We start from the raw sequence: 26,973 nt of genomic DNA on the forward strand, positions 1-26,973 counted from the left end.
TGTGTTAGAAAAGGGCTAAAATATACGGACTGGCTGAACACAGCAAGTTGCAAGGGGACCGGTTTCAGATTTATCCACTCTGGGACCCAGTTTAAAAAAATTGCAGATTCAGGCTCCCCAAATGCCAGATCCGTCTGGATGAAATGCTGATTCAATACAAATTTTGTCTGTATACAGCTAAACGTGTGGACAGGCTCTAAATTACCAGGCATAAACGGGAATGTGTCTTTCTTATTCAATTGTGATTCAATCACCCAAAATGCATCTTAAGACCAGGTGTAAACAGGGCTTTATAGTATACACACTGCAGCTTATTGAACTGCCCACTAACACAGGACAAGATCGTTTGTGCTTTCATATTTATACTGTATATGTGTGTGTGAGTTTAACTCAAGAGATCTGTAACAGAGAGGAGATTCCAGTCGTGTTGAACACATACTGTGAAATGTTGCAGTGCAGTAAAAGATCGCAGAACATGACAGTGTGTGTACAGAGATGTGCTGAATATTGACTCACACTGGTGATCTAATCAAAAGAAACCTAAACGTAGAGCTGTGGATAAACATTTAACACACACACAGACACTTGAACTCTTTATGTACTTGAATGTAACCGCGCAGAACCGGTACACAATTCAAACACGCTAGTCTCATAACAAGTGTCTTCAGATAAGCTAAACATAGGAGGCATCTGTTTGTCAGTGATCACAGAAATCATCCTGAATCATCCTTTAGCATAAAAATAAAACAAACATGAACTTAGCCACATAAATACAAGTAAACATCACAGGTGTTTAAATGAAACTATTCGGTAATTTCACTATAAACATTTTCTGAAGTTATGCAGCTGTTGGCCAGTAACTTGCTGTAGATTAAAAAAATATATATTTACTGGCAACACTTTATTCAAAGTTAAATAAACATTCTTGGGCTGCGTCAAAAACCGCCTAATTCCATACTATATAGTAGCCGAAAAGCAGAAGGCGAGGCAAGTAGTATGTCAGAATTCATAGTATTTGAAGAAAAGTAGGGAACGAAAACGAAGTAAAAGCAAATCCCTTGTGCGTCGCTTGTGTTAAATAGCGCTTATTTCACATTATTCCAGTAAACAACGCATGTCACGTGATGTATCAACATGGCGGATGTAGTACATCCAAATTCATTCATACAATCCATATTCATACTATAAAGTACCTGCTGTTTAATGGTTCATGTATAGGTACTTAGGTAAATTCGGACGCAGTCTTTGTCTTTATAGATCAAACGATAAAATAACAGCCTCGTGCAAAGCATTCTGGTAACCAGAAATCCTTAGCAACCTTTTTTTATTCCCCTATAGATAGTTAACGATTCATGTTTATTTAACTTTGATCAAACTGTTGGCAGTAAATAACATCTATTTAAATTTCTACAGAAAGTTACTGGCAAACAGCTTCTAGTAATACTGTCATTTATATAGACATTTTTAACAGTGAAATTCTTTGGTCCAATTTTCCAACTTTTAACTCTTTCGCAGCCAGCATTTTCCATGATTTTCACAAAAGTTTAATGCCTTCCAGAAAATGCTCCTTTTTGAATATATAAACATTAATATATGAATTAAAAGAACAGACCCTCTGCTTTCAAACAAAAAATCCGTTTCATCCTACCTTCATGTGTTCTGTTTTTATCACCTCTCAAATATGTGTAGGTTACATCAAAAACACCAAATTTTGAGCAAAAAGCTGAGATAATTAAATTTTTGTGAAGGACTTTTGATAGAGATCAGATGCAGAGCTATCTTTAAAACATACACGGACATACAGCTGTTTGCTCTAGGGCAATACTTCCGTTTTTATAAGTTTTGGAAGAGCCACCTGGTGGATAATAGCGGTATTGCAGATTGAAGAGATAACTCGTCAATGGCGGGGAAAGAGTTAACAAGAAACTCTACAACATCTGCATGACACACACATGTCTACCTAATACAAATTGTTGACATAAATCAAACTCCATCCACAGAAATTGGTAACATAACTGGAAATGATATACCTAGAAAAGTAAATAACCTTTAATCATGTTGCGACTTCACAACTCAAATATTAAATGTTTAAAGACTAAATAATTAATGCAAGTGCACTTGCCCATATTCTCCACCATTATATTAACAGTGATAGACTGTAGACCCTAATGTGCATTGAACCTGGAGAAATTCCTGCCAGGCATTAATCATGATATTCATAAAGACTCAATGTGAGACGTAGAAAGGAAAATATCGCACAAATGGACCTTAAAGGAAAACACCACCATTTTTCAATATTTCACTATCTTCTTATCTCAACTTAGACGAATGAATACATACCTATCTTTATTCAATGCGTGCACTTAACTTTATACAGCGTGTTGTGACTGTGTTAGTATTTAGCCTAGCCCCATTCATTCCAGCATAAAAATGAGAACTATATTCACTTTTATATATTATAACTATATATAACTTCAACCTTGGCGTGCAGTACCATCATCACTCCTGACACATCCCTTTGTGTGTATATCTGATGTATTTCTTAAAAAGACTTTCTAACACAAACAAACACTTACAGTTATATAAATGGGGACATAACATAGATTTTTTTATTAAACTAAAAATGACCAAACTCTGTGCGATTATGTCTCCAAACAAAAGCAAAGTTAGGTCAAATCTGCCTTTGGAGAAATCTCAGAAATATTGATTTTTTTATTGAAGTGTTGGTTTGGATGATTCTTAAGACATTATAATTAACTTTATATAAAAACATCATCCTATGGTATCATACAGCATCTCTCTCTCTGTCTCACTGGATCTCTGTGTTACTATAGATATGTACATAGTCTCCATTCATCTAACTGTAGTTCAGCATCCCATCTATCAATCCAATCATATTTCTCAACAGCACAGTTTATGTGTGTGCCCTTTGAAGTCGGCGTTAAAGCGTGCCTAATTCAACAATATGTGCTGGAGGGGTCTCACTGCCGTTCCAATGCTACCGCTCGACGTAACGCCTCACACACACATCAAACGTCTGACATCACAACATACACACATTCACTCCAGCTGTTGCGTCTCATCTAGGACACACCCATCATTAGATCGGCCAGATCTGTGCCAGCGTCCGCTCATGAATGATTACCGCCATCATATTAACAGAAACAATGAACACACACACGCAGTCTGGCTCCAGTGGATTAGACACTGCTGTGCTCTGTTTTTAGCTTTGCAATGTGAACGTAAATTGAAACACACTCGAGAGGCACCAAAGTTATACACACACACACTTATACAGACTGATACACACACACACACATACATGCACATCAATACAAACACTTATTGATTATGGGGATAGAAACAGCAGCCATAAGAGCCAAACTGAAACATTGACTGTTACTGCAATATGGTTGTGATTTCTCACAGATGGATATCATGTTTATGATAAAGAAACAGCAGAGGAGGAATCAGACTTTACAGTATTGATCAAATCATGCCGTTGAGTAAAGCGTGCTGTTATTTTCCAAGTGATTCGACTTATAAGTTCAGTGTTCCCACACCTTAGTTAACTTCAAATTCAAGGACTTTCCAGGTCCAATAGCCTTAAATTCAAAGACTAAATGTGGGGACACATTTCAAGTGAGAGCAAGCCTTTTAAGATACATTGTTACAGTTCCCTTTCGAGGGAACTCGCGCTGCGTCACTGCAGTGACACTTTGGGGACGCCTCCAGGGGTAAGTGCGTCTGAATGTGTATATCAAATTCAACCAATAGTGAGGCTTAACAACAAAAACAGGGTGACGCGGGAGCCAGGAAGTATATCGCTATCTGAAATATTGGCATTACAGGGATGCAGGAAGTATGGCAAGGGAGACGCAGCGTCTCGTTCCCTTCTCAGGGAACAACAGTTACATACGTAACCTGAGACATTTTCATGTGTCAAACACAACTATGCAAAAAAGCATTTTGGTATGAATCAACATTCACATACAGAAGATATAAGAATTTAAAGCAAACAGTTTAGCATTAAAAAGCCTAGAATTTTATGATATTATCCTACACTGCACGGGGAATTATATGCATTTTTTTTCAGAAAACATCTTGCATAAAATAGATTCAAGCACTTTCAATGACCTGTATCTATGTATGTATATTTTCAAACACTTCAAGGACCCTGTAAGTTTCACCTGCTGGACCAAAAACACATTGACATCACCTGTACTGTAAGAGCATTACAGGTTAGTTCTGAAGTCACATGACACAGGTAAACATGGCTGACATCACAGTGACATCATTGCATGTGATGCAGTTAAATGCATGTTAATCCGGTGACAAATATCTCACAGTGTAACCAGACACACATTAGTTCAGTGCCAATATAATATGATAATATGATAGTTGACTTTTTAAATTACTTTAGTCCACATATTGTTTGTATATTGTCAGTGTGTCTGGTTAGTCTGGTTGTGTAATACCGCCAGCACATGTGAAAATATCCTATATGAAAACCAAAAATCCAAATTAGACACCATTGTGTGAACATTGCCAAATAATGTCACCGACTTTACGCAGAAGTTGTGTTGAAATTATGGCTACAAAAACACACACACTTTCTATGACACACACACAGAGAATAAGAACAAGCAAAAATATGTGCACACACAGATCCAACTTTCTCTCTCTCTCTCTCTCATACACACACGTGTGCGGGCCGCCCCCCCTCCCTCCCTCTCTCTCTTTCTCTCTCTCTGGCAGTGTACGAGGGCAGTAAGGCGCCAGTGGAGTGCGCCGTCTCTCTGGGGAACAATGCTGCAGCGCTTCATAAAAACTTCAAACAGTCCTGCCAAATGTTTTATAGGTGCTTTAAAGGGTTACAGCCCCCGGGGGTCCTGGAGGAGGGGGGGGTCTGTTTCAGTACACATACACAAAACCGTACGAAAGTGCCACAACATGCATATAACAGGTGAACCGCAACCCGGCCATTCATACGCACATCATTTCATACATACAGCTACTATAAATGCACAGAGAGGACAGTGTGTTCCTATAATCTTACAGCACATCGGATGCAGAAATACGTCCGTTATCATTCATAACTGTAACGAGAGACCCGAAGGGAGCTGTGATATTTAACGTGATGGGAAAAACAGGCTGCTATGAAGATGCGGTTTAAAGATAGAGGATGAACTTTGCCATGGTCTCTGGGTTTATTCAATTTACCTTGACCCACATGCACTGTATGTTCTTAAACATTATATATAAAATATTTAAAAAACTTCATAACCAAGAGCAGATGCTGTTTCAAAATCTAGTTTCTCAATGTTATTGCATATCTTATGCATACATTTATTTTATTTATTTATAAAGCATTTTTCAAAGAAGTTTAGTTCAAGATGCTGCATAAAAGAGGAACTAAACTAAACTAAACTAAACGTTAAACTTAAAACTTTACACTACGCAGGGATGGGGTTTGGTAAGGATTTAAAAAATTTGGCTCATATGCATATTAAGATATTAAACATAAAAAACATAGCACGTGCAAATATTAGGTTGAATAGAGATTTATATTGCACTAATTTATTTAAAAATTTGGCAATTTTGATATTTGTTTTTTATAGATGGATTTTTTCCACTGTTCTCTATGCAATGCATTCTGGGATTGCCTTCTCCACAAACAAAACATGCAACGCTTTCCTATAGACATGATCCAAAACGTAGCTTTTCATCTCAGGTGATCGTCTAGCACGCCTAAAAATGCTGCTCACTAGGCAGCTGACTTTGGAGAGAGAGCTACAGAGAGATGCATGTGAATTGGCTCGCTGTGTGAATCAGATCCATTCAGAGTCTTTTGGGAATGTTTTGCTAACAGTATTCACGGATCTGCAGCAGGCTAAATTTAGCGCAGGTCTTCCCGGAGTCTACACGGTATAATTAGGAGGTGTGAGAATCCTGCTACAATTCTAAGGTTACTGTCGATAACCGTCACAGCGTTAGTCTTAAAGGTGCAGTGTGTTCGTGTGTGTGTGTGTGTGTGTGTGTGTGTGTGGTCCTCCACATGCTTCAATGCACTTTAATGTGTGTATATGAGTGTGTGTGTCTAAGGGAAAGCTTGTATACCAGTGTGTGTGTGGTCTGCCTGGTTGTGTTGTCTGTGTTTGTTTGTGCGAGAATGTTTTGTGAGTGTTTGTCGAGTGTTTCCCACAGCGGTTTAGTAAAAGTGAAAATGTTTCAAATGTTGATACAGTGAAACAGGGAGCTGGCTTTGATTTCCTAAAAAAGACCCGTATACCCAAAATGTGTTTGGAGACATAAATGTTAATGCTACAGATAACAAAAACAAGTGGCATTTATTTAAAAAGACAGTACGAGCACACTTCTCAAGCAAAACATATCACAAAACATGGCTTTGTTACTTTTGAAATAATGATAAAACTTACTTTAGGTATACTGTAGTGTTCAACATAAAAAACAAAGTATTACAACACTTGTTGTGTTTGTCAAATGTTAATAGATGTTTTTATAGTTATTGGGCTGAACTGTACCTGCACCTGTAAGAACCTGACGGGAAACTGACTTTATACAACTACTGAAAAATAATCAAAGGATGGTTCATAAAATAGTTTAAGTCAATACTGGCAGATGCTCTGGCATCATTTAGCTATTACAATATTTTATTATAATGGAAAGACATTCATATATGTGACCATATATGTCACACAGGTATATTTGTAGGTCAAAATTATTGTTTTTCTTTCAGGCCAAAAATCTTTAGGATACTAAATCATGTTCCATAAAGATCTATTTTAAATTCACTACCATAAATATATAAAAACTTTATTTTTATGAGTTAATGCAGTTGACTTGGACAACTTTAGAAGCGATTTTCTCAATATTTAGATTTTTTGCACAATCAAATTCCAAATATTCAAATAGTTGTATATCGATCAATTTATCCTATCCTAACAAACCATACATCAATGGAAAGCTTTTCTATTCAGCTTTCAGATTAAGTATAAAAATACCCTTATATATGACTGGTTTTTTGGTCCACATGTAAGTGTGGCCAGACATTTTTGTGATAGAAAACTGCACTTAATCAGTTTGTATTTAAAAAAATGTTGGTCTTATTTTTTATTTCATTCATAGAAATGCATCTCTGGTAAAGCGGTGACATCTTGCTAAAAAATCATTTTCTTGAAACTTGCAGTAAACAGATTGTAGATTCAGCTGCGATCTATACAGAGCCGCGGATAAAATTAAGAGACCACTTCAAGATTATTTTCAGTTTTTCTAAATTTACTATTTATAGGTGTTTAAGTTAAATAATTTTTGTTTTACTCTATCAACAACCGATACCATTTCTGCCAAATTCCTAATAAAAATACAATTTTTACTTGCATTTATTTGAAAAAAACTAAACAAAAAAGTTACAATGCTTTCAGATCTTAAATACTGCAAAGACTATTTTTAAACAACACAATGTATTTTAGGAACAGTTTAAAAATGAAAATGTGACCCTGGACCACAAAACCAGTCATAAGTAGCATGAGTATATTTGTAGCAATAGCAAACAATACATTGTATGGGTCAAAATTATTAATTTTTATGCTAAAAATCATTAGGATAATAATTAAAGATCATATCCCATGAAGACATTTTGTAAATGCACTACCCTAAATATGTAAAAAATGTGATAACACTTTCTTTCGATAGTCCACTTTAGACATTTCACTAACTACAAGTAACTTTGCAACTACTTATCAACTAAAAATCTTTAGAGAATTAGTAAACTGCCCGCTTAATATCTACTAACACTTTATTGCGATGATATCTGAACGGACATTCAACTGTCTATAAGTATCTTTGCAGGTGCATGTCAACTTATTCCACTAACCAAACCTCTTCCCTAACCCAAACCCTTACAGTCTACTAATACTCTAATGACAGTTAGTTGACGTATAGTTGCAAATTATTGAAAGTTAGTTGACATGTAGTTGCAAAGTTATTAGTTAGTAGAATGTCTAAAGTGGACCATCAAAATAAAGTGTAACCAAAAATGTATTTATCATTAGTAATATTGTTTGCTAAGCACTTAATTTGGACAACTTTAAATTTAGATTTTTTGCACCCCCAAATTCCAGATTTTCAAAATGTTTTATCTCGGCCAAATATTGTCCTATCATAAAAACCCTACATCAATGGAAAGCTTATTTATTCAGTTCAATTTCATAGATCTCAATAAAAAAATGACCCTTATGGTTTTGTGGTCCAGGATCACATATAAGTGTGGCCAGACATTTTTGTCATAGAAAATTTGACCCTTATAACTGGTTTTGGTCACATATTTCATGGAATAACTCTAATAATTGTGTCTTTTAAATTGCTGTTGGGTGACTTTACAGTCACTCGTGAGGTTTGCTTTGAAATTCGACAGACACTGGACTAAAAAGCGCACAATACATGTAGAAATGATGATTAAAAACAAAACTGGAGAGGTCTCTTAATTTATTCTGCAGCTGTATATACATATATACATTCAGTTTCTGAAAGTGAATTGTCTGTATAATCTCTCAGTTTGGGAAATAATCTAATACTGTTTTATATAGCTAAACTGGAGGGTGGTTTAATATTGCTGATGCTGTTGAATACCTGCAATTTTGTGATCAATTCCAGCATTTGCTCGTCTCGCACCAAGAAAACATTTCTGGAACGATCAGACGCATTAAACTGCAGAGAAAAGAATCTGAATCAGAATCTACTGAAGCTGTAAATCATGATGATACACATAGTAAACAACTACACACACGCACACACTCAGCTGCTCAAAACTATGCTTTCATCAAATGGACAGCCATAAGACTGACCTCATGCTACAACCATGCACACACACACACACACACACACTTGTGAAAGTACACAACATTTAGACACACTGCTTGTGTATCAGTTTTTCAGTGTGTATTGTTACATTTCCATGAATGAGAGTGACGTTTGTCCGAGTGTATTTGGAAGAGAGATCCGCTTCCGAGCTACAGTGTAAAATATTATTGCACCGAGAAAACTTTACACCAGTGTGCATCAAATACAGACAGTCAACACGATATCGATAATAAATCCACCGCAGGGTAACCAGATGAAACGACCACTTCTCACCTCGCTACCCAAACAAACACAAAGAAACAGGAAGAAATTGTCTGTGAGGCTATGCAACAGCGGTCCAATCCAGCAGATCATCTTGCATAAGCTTTATCGTTCATAACACATCGCATTTGGATATAGCTTCTGTTTTCTTGTATCTTTTATTAAGTGCATTTCTCAGATCCAGTGAATTTGGTTGTGGCACACAAGTATGCCAAGTTGTATATTGAGAGTCGGGTATGATCTGTCTCATTTCAGTTTGGTCAGAGTCGGCATCTCTCTCAGGACGTGACCGTATGATAATAGCAACAACATCCTGAGGGTGAAGAATATAAACAAATGAAGACGTTTGGTGATATCGAACCACCACGATCAGTCTGTAAACATTTCACATTTGAATACTAATGGAAGAGCTTCAGACACTGCTGAATGTACACCCGCCGGTACAATAAATGAACAGTGAAGTGTTTATAAAAGAAAGACAGAGATGTCATTACGCTGATCATGTCAACATGAAACAGCGTCACCTTATTACTTCCACAATGTGACGTATTTCTCCCAGTTCAACCAGTAAAATCGTATCCATGGAGAACTGACGGGATGGTGAAGGGGCTGACCAGACAGCTTGGTGATGTCAGCCGAAAAGCTCTTCATGCACAGATCGTGCATTAAGCAAGTAAACATTGTCATTTTGATCGCATCTTGACCTTTAATACTTATTAGTGTTCAATTACCACTCCAAAGTGAGCACAAGCCACTGTCATAGCAGCTGAAGATATAAGATGCACATTAACATCCAGTGCAGTTGAAAGATTCAAATCGTGCGTCTGTTCCAGTAAACCAATCACAGATCTTTTAAGATGTGATTCGAAACGATGTGGAAAACTGCAAAACGTCAGTAGTCGGTGCACAATCCAGTGTTGTTTTGTTTGTGCTTCAGACAGGTGTAGCTCTGCTGAATTGCAGCGCGAGCGGCGAGTACTCTTTAAAACGCACGCAGAGTTTCCCGCGCGTCCACGGGTTCTGAAGCGAGAGCGGACAGAAGTCATCCTGAAGCCATTTTTCCCTCCCATCCACCAGCAGAACCAGACCGAAGTGTTCCAGCTGTTCCAGTCCGTAGACACAAACCTCGGACACGCAGGCCGGATAACTGCACGGTTCGGTGCACTGATGGGCGGCTTTCTGCAGGTGACGGCAGACGGTGTTGATCTCCTGGACCACTAACCGAACCATCTCTTTCGCAGAGGTCTCTGTAGTCACACGCAACTGCATAAACAGATAAAAAAAAAATGTTAACACATATAGTACGGGACAAAGTTTGAAAACGCTCATTCTTTATTAATATTTTCGTCAACATTATAGAAACTGTGACTCTTGTCACAATAAACAAATACAAAACTTTCTCCTTACTGTACCCTGATTCACAACAGTAAGACGGCTTAAATAATGATTTATAATTTGAGCTGTCGTGTTTGGTATTAAAGGGGTCATATTATGAGATTTTTTAATGGCGCATTCACAAAAGCTGTAGTAGCGGGAAAAACGTGCTATTCGCGCGTAGTTGGACGCTTAAACATTTGAGTTTACTCGCTTCATTCGTGCATGAAACCGCGCGTGAAATTCTAGTCATTCACGACATTCGGAAATTTGCGTCATGGGAGGGGCTTCTCCTTCCTGTAATCCTGTTACTACTACAGCAAGGTCCTGATTTGTTAACGTGGCGCAGAAATCCGCTGAAGTTTCGATTTTTCAACTCGCGTGTTTCCCGCGGCAACGCTCAATTCACGCAGAATGCGCCATCCGCTTGCCGCCTCTACCGCGTCTGGTGTGGCATTTCCTGGGAGGCATTTTCTGAAACTTGTGAAAAATGCTGCCAGGCAACTTTTCAAAAAAAGGATGGTGGAGAATGAGTTAGATGTAAAATAAGTCGTTGGTGTCCCCAGAGTACATATGTGAAGTTTAAGCTCAAAAATAATTTACCCCACAAATAATTTATGTTAAATAATTGCATGTTAAAATGGCCACTTTGTAAATGTGCTGTTTTGGGTGTGTCCTTAAAAATGCAAATGAGCTGATGAAATGCAAACACTGATCACCATAATGGGGGTTTGTTGAAATTGAAACTCAATAGTGCTTTCAATTATTATTTTTTCTCTCTGCACTAAATGGCAGTGCCATAGTTGGATAGCGCAGATTAAGGGGCGGTATTATTGTAATAAGACTCGTTACCTGTCACAAAACAGGCGAAATCTGAAATACCTATTTTTTCACAAGCTTGCAGAGAATGGTTTACAAAAACTACAAAAACTACTAAAAGTTACTGGGTTGATTTTTTTCACATTTTCCAGGTTGATAGAGGCACTGGGGACCCAATTATAGCACTTAAACCTGGAAAAAGTCTGATTTTCATGATATGTCCCCTTAAAGTAGTATGTGTACATTTGTAGCAATAGCCAACAATACATTGTATGGGTCAAAATTATTGATTTTTCGTTTATGCCAAAAATCATTAGGATATTAAGTAAAGATCATGTTGTTACAGTATCCATGAAGATATTTTGTAGGTTTACTACCGTAAATATATCAGAACTTTATCATTAGTAAAATGTGTTGCTAAGGACTTCATTTGGACAACTTAGAGGCGGTAGAGGCATCAAGCGCGAGTGATTTCAATGTTAAGTCAATGTAAAAACGTGTTGACATGCGCCTGGAGGTCTCGCGGCGCGAATGAGGCGTTTAGTGCGGCGCAGTACACGCAGTTCCGCCTTATTCACGCGTCTAGTTTGCGCGAATGGAGCGTTGCCGCGGGAAACGCGCAAGATGAAAATTTTGAACTTTGGCGGAAAAACGTGCCGCAAGCTTGCTCTAGTAGTGACGTGATTACAGGAAGCGAGCGGAGTCCCTCCCATGACTCGAATCTCCGCGTGAATGTCTTGATAATTAGAATTTAACGCGAGGCTTTCACGCACGAATGAAACAAGAAAACTCAAAATGTTCAAGCGCCAAACTCGAATACTTGAAGACACGAATTTGACACCTCAAACGCGGCTGGTGTGAACCCACGGTAAGGCGTGACCTCTTTAAATTTCCTTGAAAGAGACAATTCTTTAAACCTTAAGTTGCCCACCCTTCATTTAGTATGATGTGTATTTTAGCACACACTTACTTTCACACTGGTGTCTTTGGGTAAGCCGGTGCGATATTGTGGATAAACTCTCAGAGTGGTGTGGCAAAGTCTGAGAGGAGACCCAGACCCGGCCGAGTGAGAAGAGAGTCTCTGGACTCCGCTGTCCTCCGATAGGGTGCGCACGGGTGCGGGACGAGGCTCGTGAGCAGACAAGCAGAGATCAAAGGATGAGGGACGCGTCCAGTTTTTGTGTGAAGTGAAGCTGGGGGACGTGTTTGGCGAGGAGACGGGAGGAGGATATTCTAAGCTGCTGGTGCGGACGCAGAGCGCGGTTCTTTTCTCGGTGACCCTGAGCAGCTCGATCTGACGGCTGGGAAGAATAAAGTCGCTGTCATAAGAGTTCGTCGCCGGATGTTCCCGTTTGCTAACTCCAGGTACGCTTCCTCCTCCGATGCGCAAAACGTCCGGCTGGCTCAAAGAGGATCGTGGTGATGAGGAGGAGGAAGGGTGCGTGGATGGCGAAGAGCGGAAGCTGGATGGGGAAGAAGGAAGCAAATCCAGTTCTCTGGTACTTTGGGGAACGCCGGAGTTAAACTCGCTCTCAGCAGCGAAGAAAACCTCTGACGTGTCCTCATCAGACAGACCGTGAGAATCTTGCAAATACAAAAAAAAACATGCTATCGTCATTTAGGCCAGATGAAGAGGTAGATGAGAAGAGAATGAACGGTCTTACCGTTGTGTTTGCGGCTGGTCTCTGGTGAAGGAGCAGGTGATGGCAGATATCCAGCCTGGGAGGAGGTGGAAGGTGATTTCTCTGGAATAGGCTCTTTGGAGAAGTCTATAATCCAGCCGAGACTCGCACCCGAGTTCTGATGCTTATATCGTGCAGACTGTAGGACCGCCATCCAGCGGGCATCACGCCACAAGTCATCCATGTGCTGAAATGACAAAACACACGTGCACATTTGTATGTGGTACATGGCAACATTACATTATTGATATTCAATTAAAGTCACTTTTATTTTTTTTAAGTTTGTATGTTAAGAGGTTCAGGCTAAAGTTCAAATCCAAATATTTGAGACGTTAACTCAGTGTTGACCTGTAAATATGATCACATCGGCTGTTATGCAGCTTTGCTCTCAACTTTCCAACATCCATAAAAGATGATACAGTAAATTCTAGCAGTTGTACAGTTTGTTCCGTTTTTTATTGCCATTTTACTGTCATCAGTTAAAGCGATGAAAACCGAACTAGCTGCCAGTATTGAATTGCAGAGAGGTCAGAAATACCTGCAAATACTCTTCGACCTGCTGATGTTTCTGCTTAGCAGCAAGAAGCTCGGACTCTGAGAACGCCTCGCGCAAAGACTGCTGGGACATCAGGGACTCCAGACCCAACAAAGCCGAGACACGACAATACAGAGCGATAAAACTAGGGCAGTATGCTTCAAAATGAACTGAAGGGAGGATGCAAGATACAGACATGAAGATAGATGTAAGTGCATGGGTCTTTCGTTCTTTTATGGTGTATATCAGTGGTCTCCAACATGGTGCCCGCGGGCATCAGGTTGCCCGCACAGACTCTGTAAGTTGCCCGCCAAAGCACATTTTATTAATAGCCTCAATTTTAATATTTACTTATTACATATTTTTTATATTAGCTTGGCTTCTTTCATGTATGTTAACATTTTAAACAATGATAAAACATATCAAGTAAAACAATAAAAGTTTTGAGAAGACTATATCAAAAAAGTAGCCCTCCAGATTGTTTTATCCTTTGCTTGGATAAAGCCCATGCTCATAAAAAGGTTGGAGACCCCTGGTGTACATACATTTGCATTTATGCATTTGACAGATGCTTTTATTCAAAGCTATACATTTAATATGTTTTACTGAAATCGAAACCATGACCTTTACACTGCTAACACAATATTGATTTACAGCTATGCGTGTAACTTTATGTATGTATCTGTGTCCTCTCACCTAACTCAAAGATCTGCAGAGGTAGAGTAAAAAACCCAGACCGCAGCGAGCTTAGATGGTTTTGTCCAGGAGGTGAGCACACCTCCTCGCATGGGGGGAGGAGCAACAGGAAGGACACGCCCTCCCCCAACTCAACCACCTCCTTCACATGCACTCGGAAATCTTGTGCCTAATATAAGTAGAAAGAAAATTAATAATAATAATAATGTACAATAATAATTTTTACATTCATATTTCAGAGTATACTGCAAAAAATTACTTTCTTTCTTATGGGGAATACACACCAAACGCGAATTCAACAATTTGCGCGAGTAGATTACATACAAACTAAATGCAAAGATGCGATCAGACGCTTCCTCGCATGGGGCGATGCGAATGATGCTATATGGGTGGCGCGTTTGCGGCGAAAACACATGCTATTCGCTCAAAAGCGCGTTTCGCGCAAGTTGAAAATATTTGAGCGAAAAATTTGCATGACACAAAGTTAAATCCCGCGAGTAATCTAGAGCAGGCAACGCGATGCTATGCATTTGGTGTGAACGTAGCATTAGTATTGCTTTAGTACAAATATCTAAAATTCTTAAATTAAGATGCATTTTCTTGATGAGCAAAAAAACCAAAGAAGACAAGGCTAGTTTTTAGACAAAAAATATCAAATTTAAGTGAATTTGTACTTAAAATAAGCAATACTATTTTTTCAATGGGGTACGATTTTTTTCTTGAAATAGGTGTTGACGAAAAAAATGTCTAAAAACTAGACATATTTTTGTACTTAAAACTAGAAAAGAAATACTAGGTAACAAAGTCATTTTTTTGCAGTGTAGATTCTAGAGTAACGGAGATCCATTTACTGTGTTATACTATTAGGTAATGCATAACTTCAGTAAACCTCAGTATGTATGCGGCTAAACCGACCTGAGTGTTAGGGATGTTGATAGAGCTGAGCAAATCTTTTGCAGCCGTTCTGAGCTCCATCAGGAGGCGATGTGGAGCGCTTTGCGGGTCGTCACACATCTGCGCGCTGCCCTCCAGAGAACTCAACGACTGAAGCCACTCCCACTCCTCCCTATAAAACACGCATGATCACAATTACGCAACACGTGTACGCACCCGCACAACACATACACTGACGACATCATACCTGGAGACGTGACCGTTGTCTCGTATTTTGACGTGACACAGAACGTTGGGGTGTTTGTGTGACACGAGCACTCTGATCTGATCCACTGAGGTGTAGAGCTTCAGGTAACCCAGATACAAACCCGGCCTCAGACACTTCCTACTACGTCTGTGATATGAGAGTTTCTCCTGCACGACATACAGACAGTGCTCTTCACAAACATGTACAATTTACCAAAATAAACAAAATAAAACAATATACTTATACTTATTAATATTATACAGTAAGTCGCTTATATTTTTTGTTATTTTTACTTTATTCTTCTCATGACAGGTAAAAACATATTTAATATTAACAAGATGTGTCACTGGTGTTAATATGAATGGCCGCTCTAGTCCTGCCTTCCAGTGCAAATAGCCAATCGTCAACCGTTAAAGAATGACATCCTCATGGAAAGGGGCTTTACACATGCTCAGTATCTAAGTATTGCTTAACTCGTCCCCCGCCATTGACGTGTTATCTTATCTATTAAGAGAAAATGGTTCCCTTCCAATGACGAGTTTTTACCGCAATCCGTAACAGTAAAAAAACAGTAAAATCTGATCATCGTCCTGAATCTGATCTCGAACAAAATACTTTACAAAAATCCAATTATCTCAGATTTTTGCTCAAAATTTTGTATTTTTGAAGAAACCTACGATATTTGAGAGGTGATAAAAAGAACAAATGAAGAAGGATGATTTTTTTTAAAGCAGAGGGTCTGTTCTTTCATTTGATATATTGTATGTTTATATATTTTAAGAAGAACATTTTCTGGAAGGCATTAAACTTTTGGGAAAAATCATAAAAAATGCTGACACTAACTGCCGACGTTTTTTAAAAACACTGGCGGGGAAAGAGTTAAAGTCACAATGAAACAGAAGTAGTGATTGTCTTATTTTCCCTGTCCTGAAGTATATTCGAGTAAAACCAGAAGTAAAAAGAGATCATTTCAAGAAGCGAAGGAAATTAACGTTTTTGATTAAAGATTATGAGCAGAGCACATAATTTCATACATTTGTAAAAATATTTAATTGTAAAAAAGTTTTTAATTTCAATTTCAGTGTAACTTGAATCAAGGTGTTGCAAATTAAGTGGCGCAGGAATGCGACTTGCTTAAAAAGATTTTTGTAATTCTTGTTTTACTATTTTTCAAGTTTACTCTACAAATTAGATACCATACTTTACCAATAATTTTAAGTCAACTTATTACATCTTACAGCTCACCAAAACTGTATTAGCGTAATGTGTAAAACAATATATTATGTGTGAAGTATTACATTACAATACATGCATTTATATTGAATTTCACAATACTAAGAATCTGATCATCTATGACATTAAACGCAATTACAAAAAGACCTTTAGATGAGCAATGTAAAATAATCATACAAACACACTAACATAAAGCCCTATGATTTCTGCGATGCTGAAAACCTAGACGGAATCACAGAATCCAAGCATCAGGGTTCCCACATCTTAGTTAACTTCAAATTCAAGGACCTTTCAAGGACTTTCAGGTCCAATACCCTCAAATTCAAGGACTAAATGGTGGACACATTTCAAGTGAGAGCAAGGTTACATCATGTTACCTTTTAAGATACATTGTTACAGTTTCCTTTTGAGGGAACTCGCGCTGCGTCACTGCGGTGACACTTTGGGGATGCCTCCAGGGGTAAGTGTGTCTGAATGTGTATATCAAATTCAACCAATGGTGAGGCTTAACTACTAAGACAGGGTGACGCGAGAGCCAGGAAGTATATAACTATCTGAAATATTGCCAAAGACGGCGTTACAGGGACGCAGGAAGTATGACAAGAGAGACGCAGCGTCTCGTTCCCTTCTCAGGGAACAACAGTTACATACGTAACAAAGACGTTTTCATGTGTAAAACACAACTATGCAAAAAAGCATTTTGGTATGAATCAACATTCGCATACAGAAGATATAAGCATTTAAAGCGAACAGTTTAGCACGTGTGCTTAAAAAGTCTAGAATTTGTATGATATTATCAGACACTAAACGGGGAATAATATGGATTTTTTTCTTGCATAAAATAGATTCAAGCACTTTCAATGACCTGTATCTATGTATGTATATTTTCAAAAACTTCCCAGGGCCTTGAATTTTCCCCCCAGATTAACAAACTTTCAAGGATTTCAAGGACCCGTGGGAACCCTGAAGCATAAAAATGAAATTTACTGTACAACGCCGAATGTCACAGATTTGCCGACTCTGGATTCATTATAACTCATTTTCAAATGCTCGTTTTTTCATATGGTTTCATTAATCTGCAAATAAAATGAAAGAAATGCGCAGAAACACTTTCCTTTTGTGTAATGTTGGACATAAAGAAAGGTATGTGCGTTTCATGCATTGAAAACAATGACAAGTGTTGCCACATCAGTGCTTTCATCAAAGTGCTTTCTGTATACTTTCCCCCTGCGTCCCCTTATGTGCGCACAACACTCGTCACTCTTTAATGTTTTCTGCTTTTTGATTACTGAAATTTTATTTAACCGGTAAAAGCAGAATCCAGAAAATTAAAAGCAGAAAACACGAAATTTGACAATAAATGAAACGGAATTTGGGAAAAAATGAAACGGACTTACACAATCATACACAGACACACACTCAGAAATATTAAGATCCGTCCTGTAACAGCCTGAAATTGACCCACGTTTATCATTTCTAAACTATTTGACTGCAAGATTGACGCTGGAGCCATGTGGTTGTTGAGCTGTGGAACCACTTTACCACACACACACACAAACACACACACACACACACACACACACACACACACACACAGCTTTACCACACACACGCTGCTTTACCACAGGGAAAATGTGAGTAGCTCAGACAAAACATCATCTTCACGCTGGGGCCAGCGATGTTCAAACACAGAGTCAGAGGTGGATGATGTGTTTACACTCATTCAGACTAAATCATCATGTGAACAATGCTACTGTCATACACCCACAATTCACTCCACACACATACTTTTAAAAAGTGAAAACGGTGCATCATCGATGCGTCAAACAAGAACCAACAGCATTTGAGGTTGACTGGCTGCCAAAACGGACCCCCTGACCTCAACTCTGAGCGAGACCGGATGGACACGGTTTGAGTTGCCTGAAGCTATGAGTCTTGTGACATAAAGCAAGGTTAAGCTCATTTACTCACATGCAGTGTGGTCAGTAGCGTCTCCAGAGCCGTGGGCTCGTCTGAAGAAGAGGAAGATCGGCGCTGCAGCTGAAATTTACTGACGGCAATCCATCGCACACCTTCAGGCGGTACGCTCGCTCCTACGTCTCTCATCAGCACCAGGACAGCGTTACCGTGTTTGTCTTTGATTGGCTCAAAGTACACCTGACCCAGATCCACCGTCCCGAGGAGCGCCTGCACAACAAACACTTTTGTCAGGATAGTGTTGTTGTAAATGCAGTTACTCTTCTGTAAATGAATACTATTTCATATAAGTTCGATCAATTTCATCACCTGTAGCTGAGCAGCGGCCTGAATCATTTTGAGTCGAGTCTGAAGCGTGCATGAACTGGATGCGTGTGCAGGACTGATGCACTGCTGCATCCACGTGAGATCCTCCCACAGGTGAGACACCTGTACATGCAAGTGAAACCTTTATTTTCATTGCATCAAAAGCAAAATTAATGCTTTGCTTCAATGAACTGGTTCTAAAGAAAGACGTCTGAAAGCAAAGGAGTTACTATAAATAAATAAAACCAAAAGATAATCCGAGAGGGCACTTGGTTACCTTTGTGAACCAGAGGAAGTCCTGCACATGGCAGCTGTAGGAATCGTCTACCTCCACCACAGGCAACTGATCCTCTGGTGTTACCAAAACATTTTCATCTTTGTAGAAAATGCAGGCCAGATACAAACCCCTGAGGAAAAAGGCCGTCATGGATAATGCAACATGATTTTAAGAGCGTTAAATATTGAAACAGCCATTTCAGGAGCTGTTTTTCTTGTACCTTTTCAGATTTTTGACAAATTTGCTGGTGGGCTGGAAAAGATGCCTCAGGCTTTTAGACACTGAATGTTTCCTGATGTTTGACGCGGCTTTGCTCTGCTCTAAACACACATATGTGCAGAGAAAAAGAGAGGAATGGAAAGAGAGAGAGAGAGAGTTACATTGCTCTGGGGGACACAACAAACATGAAAACATTCACAGGCTCCTGTAGTGAGATGTACAGCTGAAAAATGACAAACATCAGCTCATGGTTTTTCTTTTTTAGGGATTTATAGCATAACAACTGTGCAAAAAAGCTTCAGACTGGACTTAAATTGGACTTGAGGAACATAGTCACAAGAAAAACATTGATATTGAAACATTTTAAGCACCGTCTGTGAAAACCAATGGGCAACCTTTTGATCTCTATTCTGAAGCCAACATGAAAGTGAACTAAACTGCAATTCATTGGCTATGTTTACATACACAAAATTTTGTCAATCCGATCGAATTTAAAGGAATCGTCCATTTTCTTAAAAGAAAAATCCAGATAATTTACTCACCACCATGTCATCCAAAATGTTGATGTCTTTCTATGTTTAGTCGAGAAGAAATTATGTTTTTTGAGGAAAACATTGCAGGATTTTTCTCATTTTAATGGACTTTAATAGAGCTCAACATTTAATACTTAACACTTAACAGTTTTTTTCGGCTGAGTTTCGGGGGACTGTGAACGATCCCAGGCGAGGCGTGGGGGTCTTGTCTGGCGGAACGATTGTCATTTTTGACAAGAAAAATAGCACATGCACTTTTGAAGCACAACTTCTCGTCTAGATCCGGTCGTGATGAGCCAGCGTGACCCCACGCAATACGTCATGACGTCAAGAGGTCACAGAGGACGAACGCGAAACTCCGCCCCAGTGTTTACAAGTGTGTTGAAAGAGGACCGTTCCTACGTTGTTGTATGTCAACTGATACAAATTAATGTCTTTGTGTCAGTTTATTGTTTACAATGGTCCGCAAATGTGCGTTTTATATATGTAACACGTGACCATCCCTACGTCACTACACATTTACGTTAGGTCGCGCTGGACTGGACCTAGACGAAAAGTTGTGCTTTAAAAGAGCATATTTTTTATTTTTCTTGTCAAAAATGACAATCGTTTTGCTAGATAAGACCCTTATGCCTCGTTTGGGATTGTTTATAGTCCTTTGAAAAAAACTTTCATGTGTTGAGTTAAGTGTTAAGTGTTGGTGTCATAGGTGTCATTTACACTGGAGACGCTGGGGACTTGTCCCCACCACTTTTTGAAAGCATTTGGTTGGAATGTTATGAAAAATCAAGCAATACATGTTACAATTACACTGGAAAAAATGATTTTCAAGAAAAAAAAATCTTAGTATTTTTGTCAAAATATTTTGTAAAAATATGTAAAAAATTCTTAAATTAAGATGCTCTTTCTTGATGAGCAAAACAACCTAAGAAAATAAGTCTAGTTTTTACCAAATCTAAGTGATTTTGTGCATAAAACAAGCACAAAAAAAATCTGCCAATGGGGTAAGCAAAAAAATTTTGACATTTTTTTAAACACTAAATTTAAGAAAAATTCAAGAAAATTTTTCTCACCCCATTGGCAGGTATTTTTGCTTGTTTTAAGCATAAATTCACTTAAATTGTTTAGTTTTTGTTTAATAACTAGACTTATTGTCTTACGTCATTTTGTTCATCAAGAAAATACATCTTAATTTAAGAATTTTTTAGATATTTCTACTGAAAACAAGACAAAAAATGTTTTGTCGGTAAAAATATCAAAAAATTCTTAAATTAAGATGCTTTTTCTTGATTAGCAAAAATCTTTTTTAGAGTTTTTAGACCAAAATTATAAAATTTAAGTGATTTTGTGCATAAAACAAGCAAGAAGATCTGCCAATGGAGTAAGCCATTTTTTCTTGAATTTTTCTTGAATTTAGTGTTTAAGAAAAATTTTCAAGATTTTTTGCTTACCCCGTTGGCGGATTTTTTTGCTTGTTTTGTGCACAGGATCACTTACATTTGGTATTTTTGGTCTAAAAACTAGACCTATTTTCTTAGGTCATTTTGCTCATCAAGAAAAAGCTACTTAATTTGGGAATTTTTTGATGTTTTTGCTGAAAACAAGACAAAAACACTAAGAACATTTTTTTTGAAAACCATTTTTTGCAGTGAACGACTGGTTTTGTGGTCCCGGGTCACTTATGTTGCGTTGTGTGCTTATAGTGTGTTTTCTTTTATGTATGTAATGAATTTCATTGTAATCATTGACTTAACGTGCTGCTGTTTTCTACAGTATGGTGCTTTGACACTGTTCGGTTGAGCTGGTGTTGTAGGGACTTTTACATGTGCTGTCGACATTGTTGAGGGTTTTCTGCTGAGTATTTTTGTGTTATTGACCAGCCTACACTATGCCCATTTTTGATGCGCCGTAATTCAATATTTTTTCCGTCCTGCTGTAATGTTTTTTCATCTGATCTTTTGACCCCACCACTTTTCAACACAAACTGACGCCCCTGGTTGGTGTCCATTAAAGTCCATTAAAATGAGAAAAATCCTGCAACGTTTTCCCCAAAAAACACAATCTCTTCTCGACCGAACAAAGAAAGACATCAACATTTTGGATGACATGGTGGTGAGTGGATTATGTGGATTTTTCTTTTGGGAAAATGGAATATTCCTTTAATACTGGCGCACAGCCAGTGTTGCCGACTCGCGTATCAAAACCATCCCAAATGGACATTCAAAACCAGCCTAAAAGCATCCCAATGACTATTCACAGCCCAAATACCAAAAACTAATGAACGAAATATCATCTTTAACCCGCAGAAAAAAACAACTGGTGGAAACTGTTTAAACAGTAGCTCAAATCTAAACTCGAAAAAAAGCAGAGGACTTGGCAACATCTCGCTGCGCACAGCATCTCTCGTCGAGTTCAGGCGTTATCTCTGGATTAAAGTCAAAGCGGAGTTAGAGAAAGTTGTTCTTAAGAAGTTTTCAGATATAGGTGATGAAAACACATGTTTCAAAAGTCACAACGCTATTTTATTGCTTTAAGTAGCCTAATGTTTTTAAAGTACATATAAACGCAGCAGAATGTACATCGCATGACCCAAAACCTTACCTTAATAATGCGTGATGCCACTGCCTAACTATTGCGTGTTTCTGTGATGAGAATCATGTGATATAAGAGTTTAATCTAAGACGTGAACTTGAGCACAAATGTTCTGCGCATGTGCACATGCGGATCGGATCACAGATCGGAGTACACCACCCCATTCAAAACGATCCAAATTTGCATCCGATCGTCCTCAATCGTATTGATTAAGGTGTTTACATGAATGCTTTTCAATACGACTCCATTCAGCAACCAGCACATCTTCAGTTATCTGTGAGTGATGCACGGTGACGCGATGCTAAGATGTCAACGGCAGGCCCTGCCAACTACTGGATTAAAAAAAGCCAGAGTCTATGGTGAAAAACCCAACTAACGTCATTTTTAGTCATTTATGTTTTTTACATAATATTATTCTACAAAGTGAAAAATCACCTTGATATATTTAATACTGACCGAGTAAGGCCAATTTCCAATTTACAAACAAGCTTACATTTAACACTGCAGCACAATTTGAAGCATAATGTGCCCGTCTATGTGTCCCATACCATGTGAAAACTGAGATACTCCAGTTTTCAGTAATATATGACACATTTAAAGGAAAATTCTTTGAAAAGTCTTGTAAAACAGGTTTTTAAAAAATGATGTTCAAAAAGCAGAGAAACATTGAAATCATTGTATCAGGTTGCACGCTGAATATGCGCTTCAGGAGTTGCGTGTCATATTCACACTTTGAATTCATCACACACCAGCAATCAAAAAAATGTTTTGACAAGTTGAAGCTTTAAACTGTATTTAAATAGGGTGGTTATCTTGTCTGAACAAAACAGAAAAGCTGTTTCTGAAATTTTAGAGATGACACAAAAATATCTGCACCGAAATAAGAACTGGGCTAAAGTCGTAATATTTATGCCTTGCCCTGCACTGACCCGAATAACTCATGCAATTTAATATTATGGTCTGTTTTCACTTTCTTATGATTGAAAAGTTTCCTGAAATGAATGATATAAGAATCATCAGGTGTTTCTAAAGTGAACACATAGACATTTTAGCAAGCCAAGTTCAAGCATTTTTGTGCATAATAATAAAGCGTAGTGTCAATAAAATCATTAACTTTAAAATTAAATAAAAGTTTAACTGTAAACTGAAGGCTTAGTTTTTAATGTTATTTACAGCAATAATCACAAATTACATATTTTTGTCATTTTTATTATTATAAGTACTTTTATTATTATAAGACACAAAAATCTTAAAATTAGATTACTCAACTTTAGATGGGGTTTTAAAAGCGGGGGTCAAAATGTTTAAATGTGCTTCCAAGAACACTACAATACTACAAAAAACCGGGGCTGGATTCACAAAAATCTTCTTAACTCTTTCCCCGCCATTGATGAGTTAACTTGTGAATTAAAAGAAAACGCTTCCCTGCCAATGACGAGTATTTACGGCTTTCCACAATACCGCTATTATCCATCAGGTGGCACTCTTGCACAAATTATAAAACTTTATGTCCGTGTAAGTTTTGAGGATCACTCTGCATCTGATCTCTATTAAAAGTCCTTCACAAGAAGAAGTTTTTAAAGAAACCTATCCATATTTGACAGGTGACAAAAAGAGAATTAATGAAGGTAGGATTAAACTTTTTTGTGTTGTTTGAAAGCATAGGGTCTGTTCTTTCATTTGATATATTGTATCTTTATATATTTTAAGTTTTCTGGAAGACATTCAACTTTTGAGAAAATCATGAAAAATGCTGGCGCAGCTTCTGAAGATAAATAAAAGTGGTTTCTTAAGAATGTTAAGAAAGTTTCATAGGAAGTTCTCAAACATTTTCTTAAGACCATTTATTCTTAAATTATATATTAAAAATTATATTAATTTTTTTTCTTAGGACCATATTTGGTTGAAATTTAAAAAACAATTTAAAAAATCTGGAACTTGACAGTGCAAAAAAAATTAAAATATTGAGAAAATCCCAATTAAAGTTCAAAGTCCAATGAAGTCCATACCAATGCATATTACTAATGAAAAGGTTTGTTTTAGCCTTCTCTACAGGCTTACCACTGTAATGACGTTGTTGACTGAATGGGAAACTTGTAAGCTTTTACATAAAAACAAACTTGAATGGGAAATCCCAAAGGAATGGGTAGCAACATGAAGTTTGTAGAGGAGTTTCTGGCCAATTTTGATCGCGATTTCACTGCATCCACTTACAAAAATAACATTTTGATATTTACGATAGGATATTTGCAAAACCTCTTCATTGAACAGGATCTTTACATAATATACTAATGATTTTTGGCTTTCAAGAAAAATATAACTTTGACCCATTCAGTAGTATTTTTGGCTTTTTCTACAAATATATCCATGTGACACAACTGGTTTTGTGGTCCAAAGTCACAAATGTGAAAAATACAATGGTAGTACTATTTCAGTAAATTTTGTTTATAATGGATCCAAAAACATTTTCTAGGGTGAACTAAACTCAAATCAGACTCTGAAACGTAAATTCTGCTTAGCTCAGACCAACAGTAGACGCACATATATTACACATTACAGCATTCATAAAGGCACAGACACGCACATTTAAACTACACACACACTTATTCAACCAAAGATAATAAATGAGATCAAGCCAAATACAGCGACTGTCACAACAGTGTCTGTTACAGCTGAATTAATAGTGTTAATACAGAAGTGAGCAGGCAGGGATTTCCTTATACAGCATGAGTGTGCATGTGTGTATATAAGTGCCAGGTTCTTACTCCCAACAGTCAGGGTTAATTTATCCCCCTTAACTCACAGTAAAGTAAACCCTCAACCCCGACGCCGTAAAAACAACAAACAAGACCCCCGGAGTCGACCCCTGGAGACACACATGCATACACACTCGCTCTGTTTTAGAGTCCAGCTTCTAAAATATTAACTCGGCATTTGTTCGAAAGCCTTGAAATGTTTGTGGTGGTGGTCACAGTGGCTCTTAAATAGGGAGATTTTTCATTCATATCCAGTGTAAGTGGGGGGTTTTACCGTGGCACGCGCAGTGGCGATGTGCTCCTTTAATTTGGCAGAGAAGTTGCTCTAATGCCTCTTTCAGTCCCTGCTGACGGGGTAAGAGCCCATCTACCTCCCTCCAACCTGCAGAAATGAAAAGCATCATGGGTAAAACCAATAGAAAAAATTGATATGTTCGACATCTGAGAGTGCATTTGAATTTTTATATTTTCTAAGACAACTTGCAAATGACAACTAATCAATGTTCATAATGTCCTTTTTCATTTCAAGGCATTTATGATTATTGCACAAATAATAACACTTTACAGTAAGGTTGTATTTGAAGATTTAAAAGTACATTCTTAATTTTACGCAAAATACAATATCCGCCGTGTTATTCTGTCATCTTTTCTCCCTTTTTCCCAAAAAAACAATAAACGCCAATAAACTCCTTTTTTACAGAACGCAATAAATCCGCTCCACATATTACAGCGCACCGTTCCACGCATTGTAAACAAACAATGGCGGCGCGTTGAGTACACAAAATCCTAGTTTTCCTCATCTACTTTGTACTTCGTGATCAACAAACAAACAAAAACAAAATAATACTTTAATAGCATTGATAAACCTGTGGTGGTTTTCTGTGACGGGAAAGAAACGTAAGCCGATTGCTTGTTCTCCCGACAGCATCAAGCTTCCACATTGACCCCAGAGGATCTTATAAAAAACTTTACATTATTTTACGCGAAGCCAATGAAAATAGAGCAGGACCAAAACATTTTACAGCTGATCACTGTCAAAAAGTTCAGCGACGACGTCCCAAGTATAACAGCAGCAATGACAGTGTTTTTAATATGACAAAGTAAGTGTTTTGATTAATGGCATTAATCTGTGTATACCACTAGTCAACTAAATGAATATAACATGGCAAAGATGAATGCACATTTATATATTGATTCAATAGATTTATAGCATTTTGAAAAAAAATGCTTTTATAATAAATCTTTGAAAATCTAATTATGGACTTGAATTTTTTATGTTTTTATAACCTAAAGATGTTATGTGAACGTTTGTAACAGAAAATAGTGGTTTTCATCTTGTTACTTTCTTGGTATAGAAAACACATTTTTACCCAAATTTGTCAAAATGGATTTATTGCGTTTTGGAACCGAACTCTTCATTTGTTAACATTAAATACATCAGATTTAAATACATTAGCATTAATCTTTGTAAATTTTAGTTAACAGGAACACAACTGTTCATTGTCTATTAACTAATGTCACCAGTTGCAACTTTTGATTTAAAAAATGCATTAGAAATGAACATGAATTAATATAAATACATTCTGTAGTAGTATTGTTAATTGTTAGTTCATTTCGTAAGAGGAAGCCTCACATATGATGAACCTTTAGCGATGGACCTCTTTCCTAAAATGTATATACATATATCCA

At 37.6% G+C, this 26,973-nt stretch overlaps 2 protein-coding genes across 8 annotated transcripts in view; both read right to left on the reverse strand.

Moving 5' to 3' along the window:
* LOC129425815 (immunoglobulin kappa light chain-like) overlaps nucleotides 1-26,973 on the reverse strand; it is a 688,217-nt gene that overhangs the window by 287,761 nt on the left and 373,483 nt on the right. The window lies entirely within an intron of this gene.
* ankfn1b (ankyrin repeat and fibronectin type III domain containing 1b) overlaps nucleotides 7,100-26,973 on the reverse strand; it is a 75,551-nt gene continuing 55,677 nt past the window's right edge. For 6 of the 7 annotated variants that reach the window (XM_055181378.2, XM_055181380.2, XM_055181379.2 and 3 more), the window contains 12 exons: nucleotides 25,559-25,666; nucleotides 19,405-19,504; nucleotides 19,185-19,314; nucleotides 18,911-19,030; nucleotides 18,596-18,811; nucleotides 15,392-15,558; nucleotides 15,166-15,316; nucleotides 14,251-14,419; nucleotides 13,558-13,724; nucleotides 13,002-13,206; nucleotides 12,308-12,921; nucleotides 8,591-10,407 (listed from right to left, as the gene is read on the reverse strand). In XM_055181378.2, the coding sequence (XP_055037353.2) occupies nucleotides 10,078-10,407; nucleotides 12,308-12,921; nucleotides 13,002-13,206; nucleotides 13,558-13,724; nucleotides 14,251-14,419; nucleotides 15,166-15,316; nucleotides 15,392-15,558; nucleotides 18,596-18,811; nucleotides 18,911-19,030; nucleotides 19,185-19,314; nucleotides 19,405-19,504; nucleotides 25,559-25,666 (2,477 nt within the window). In that variant the 3' untranslated portion in view covers nucleotides 8,591-10,077. Of the gene's footprint in view, nucleotides 10,408-12,307; nucleotides 12,922-13,001; nucleotides 13,207-13,557; nucleotides 13,725-14,250; nucleotides 14,420-15,165; nucleotides 15,317-15,391; nucleotides 15,559-18,595; nucleotides 18,812-18,910; nucleotides 19,031-19,184; nucleotides 19,315-19,404; nucleotides 19,505-25,558; nucleotides 25,667-26,973 lie in introns of all 7 variants that reach the window. The other variant, XM_055181376.2, reaches the window with a different exon arrangement.

This window comes from Misgurnus anguillicaudatus, chromosome 25 (genome assembly GCF_027580225.2).
Source record: "Misgurnus anguillicaudatus chromosome 25, ASM2758022v2, whole genome shotgun sequence".
Taxonomy (NCBI): Eukaryota; Metazoa; Chordata; class Actinopteri; order Cypriniformes; family Cobitidae; genus Misgurnus; species Misgurnus anguillicaudatus.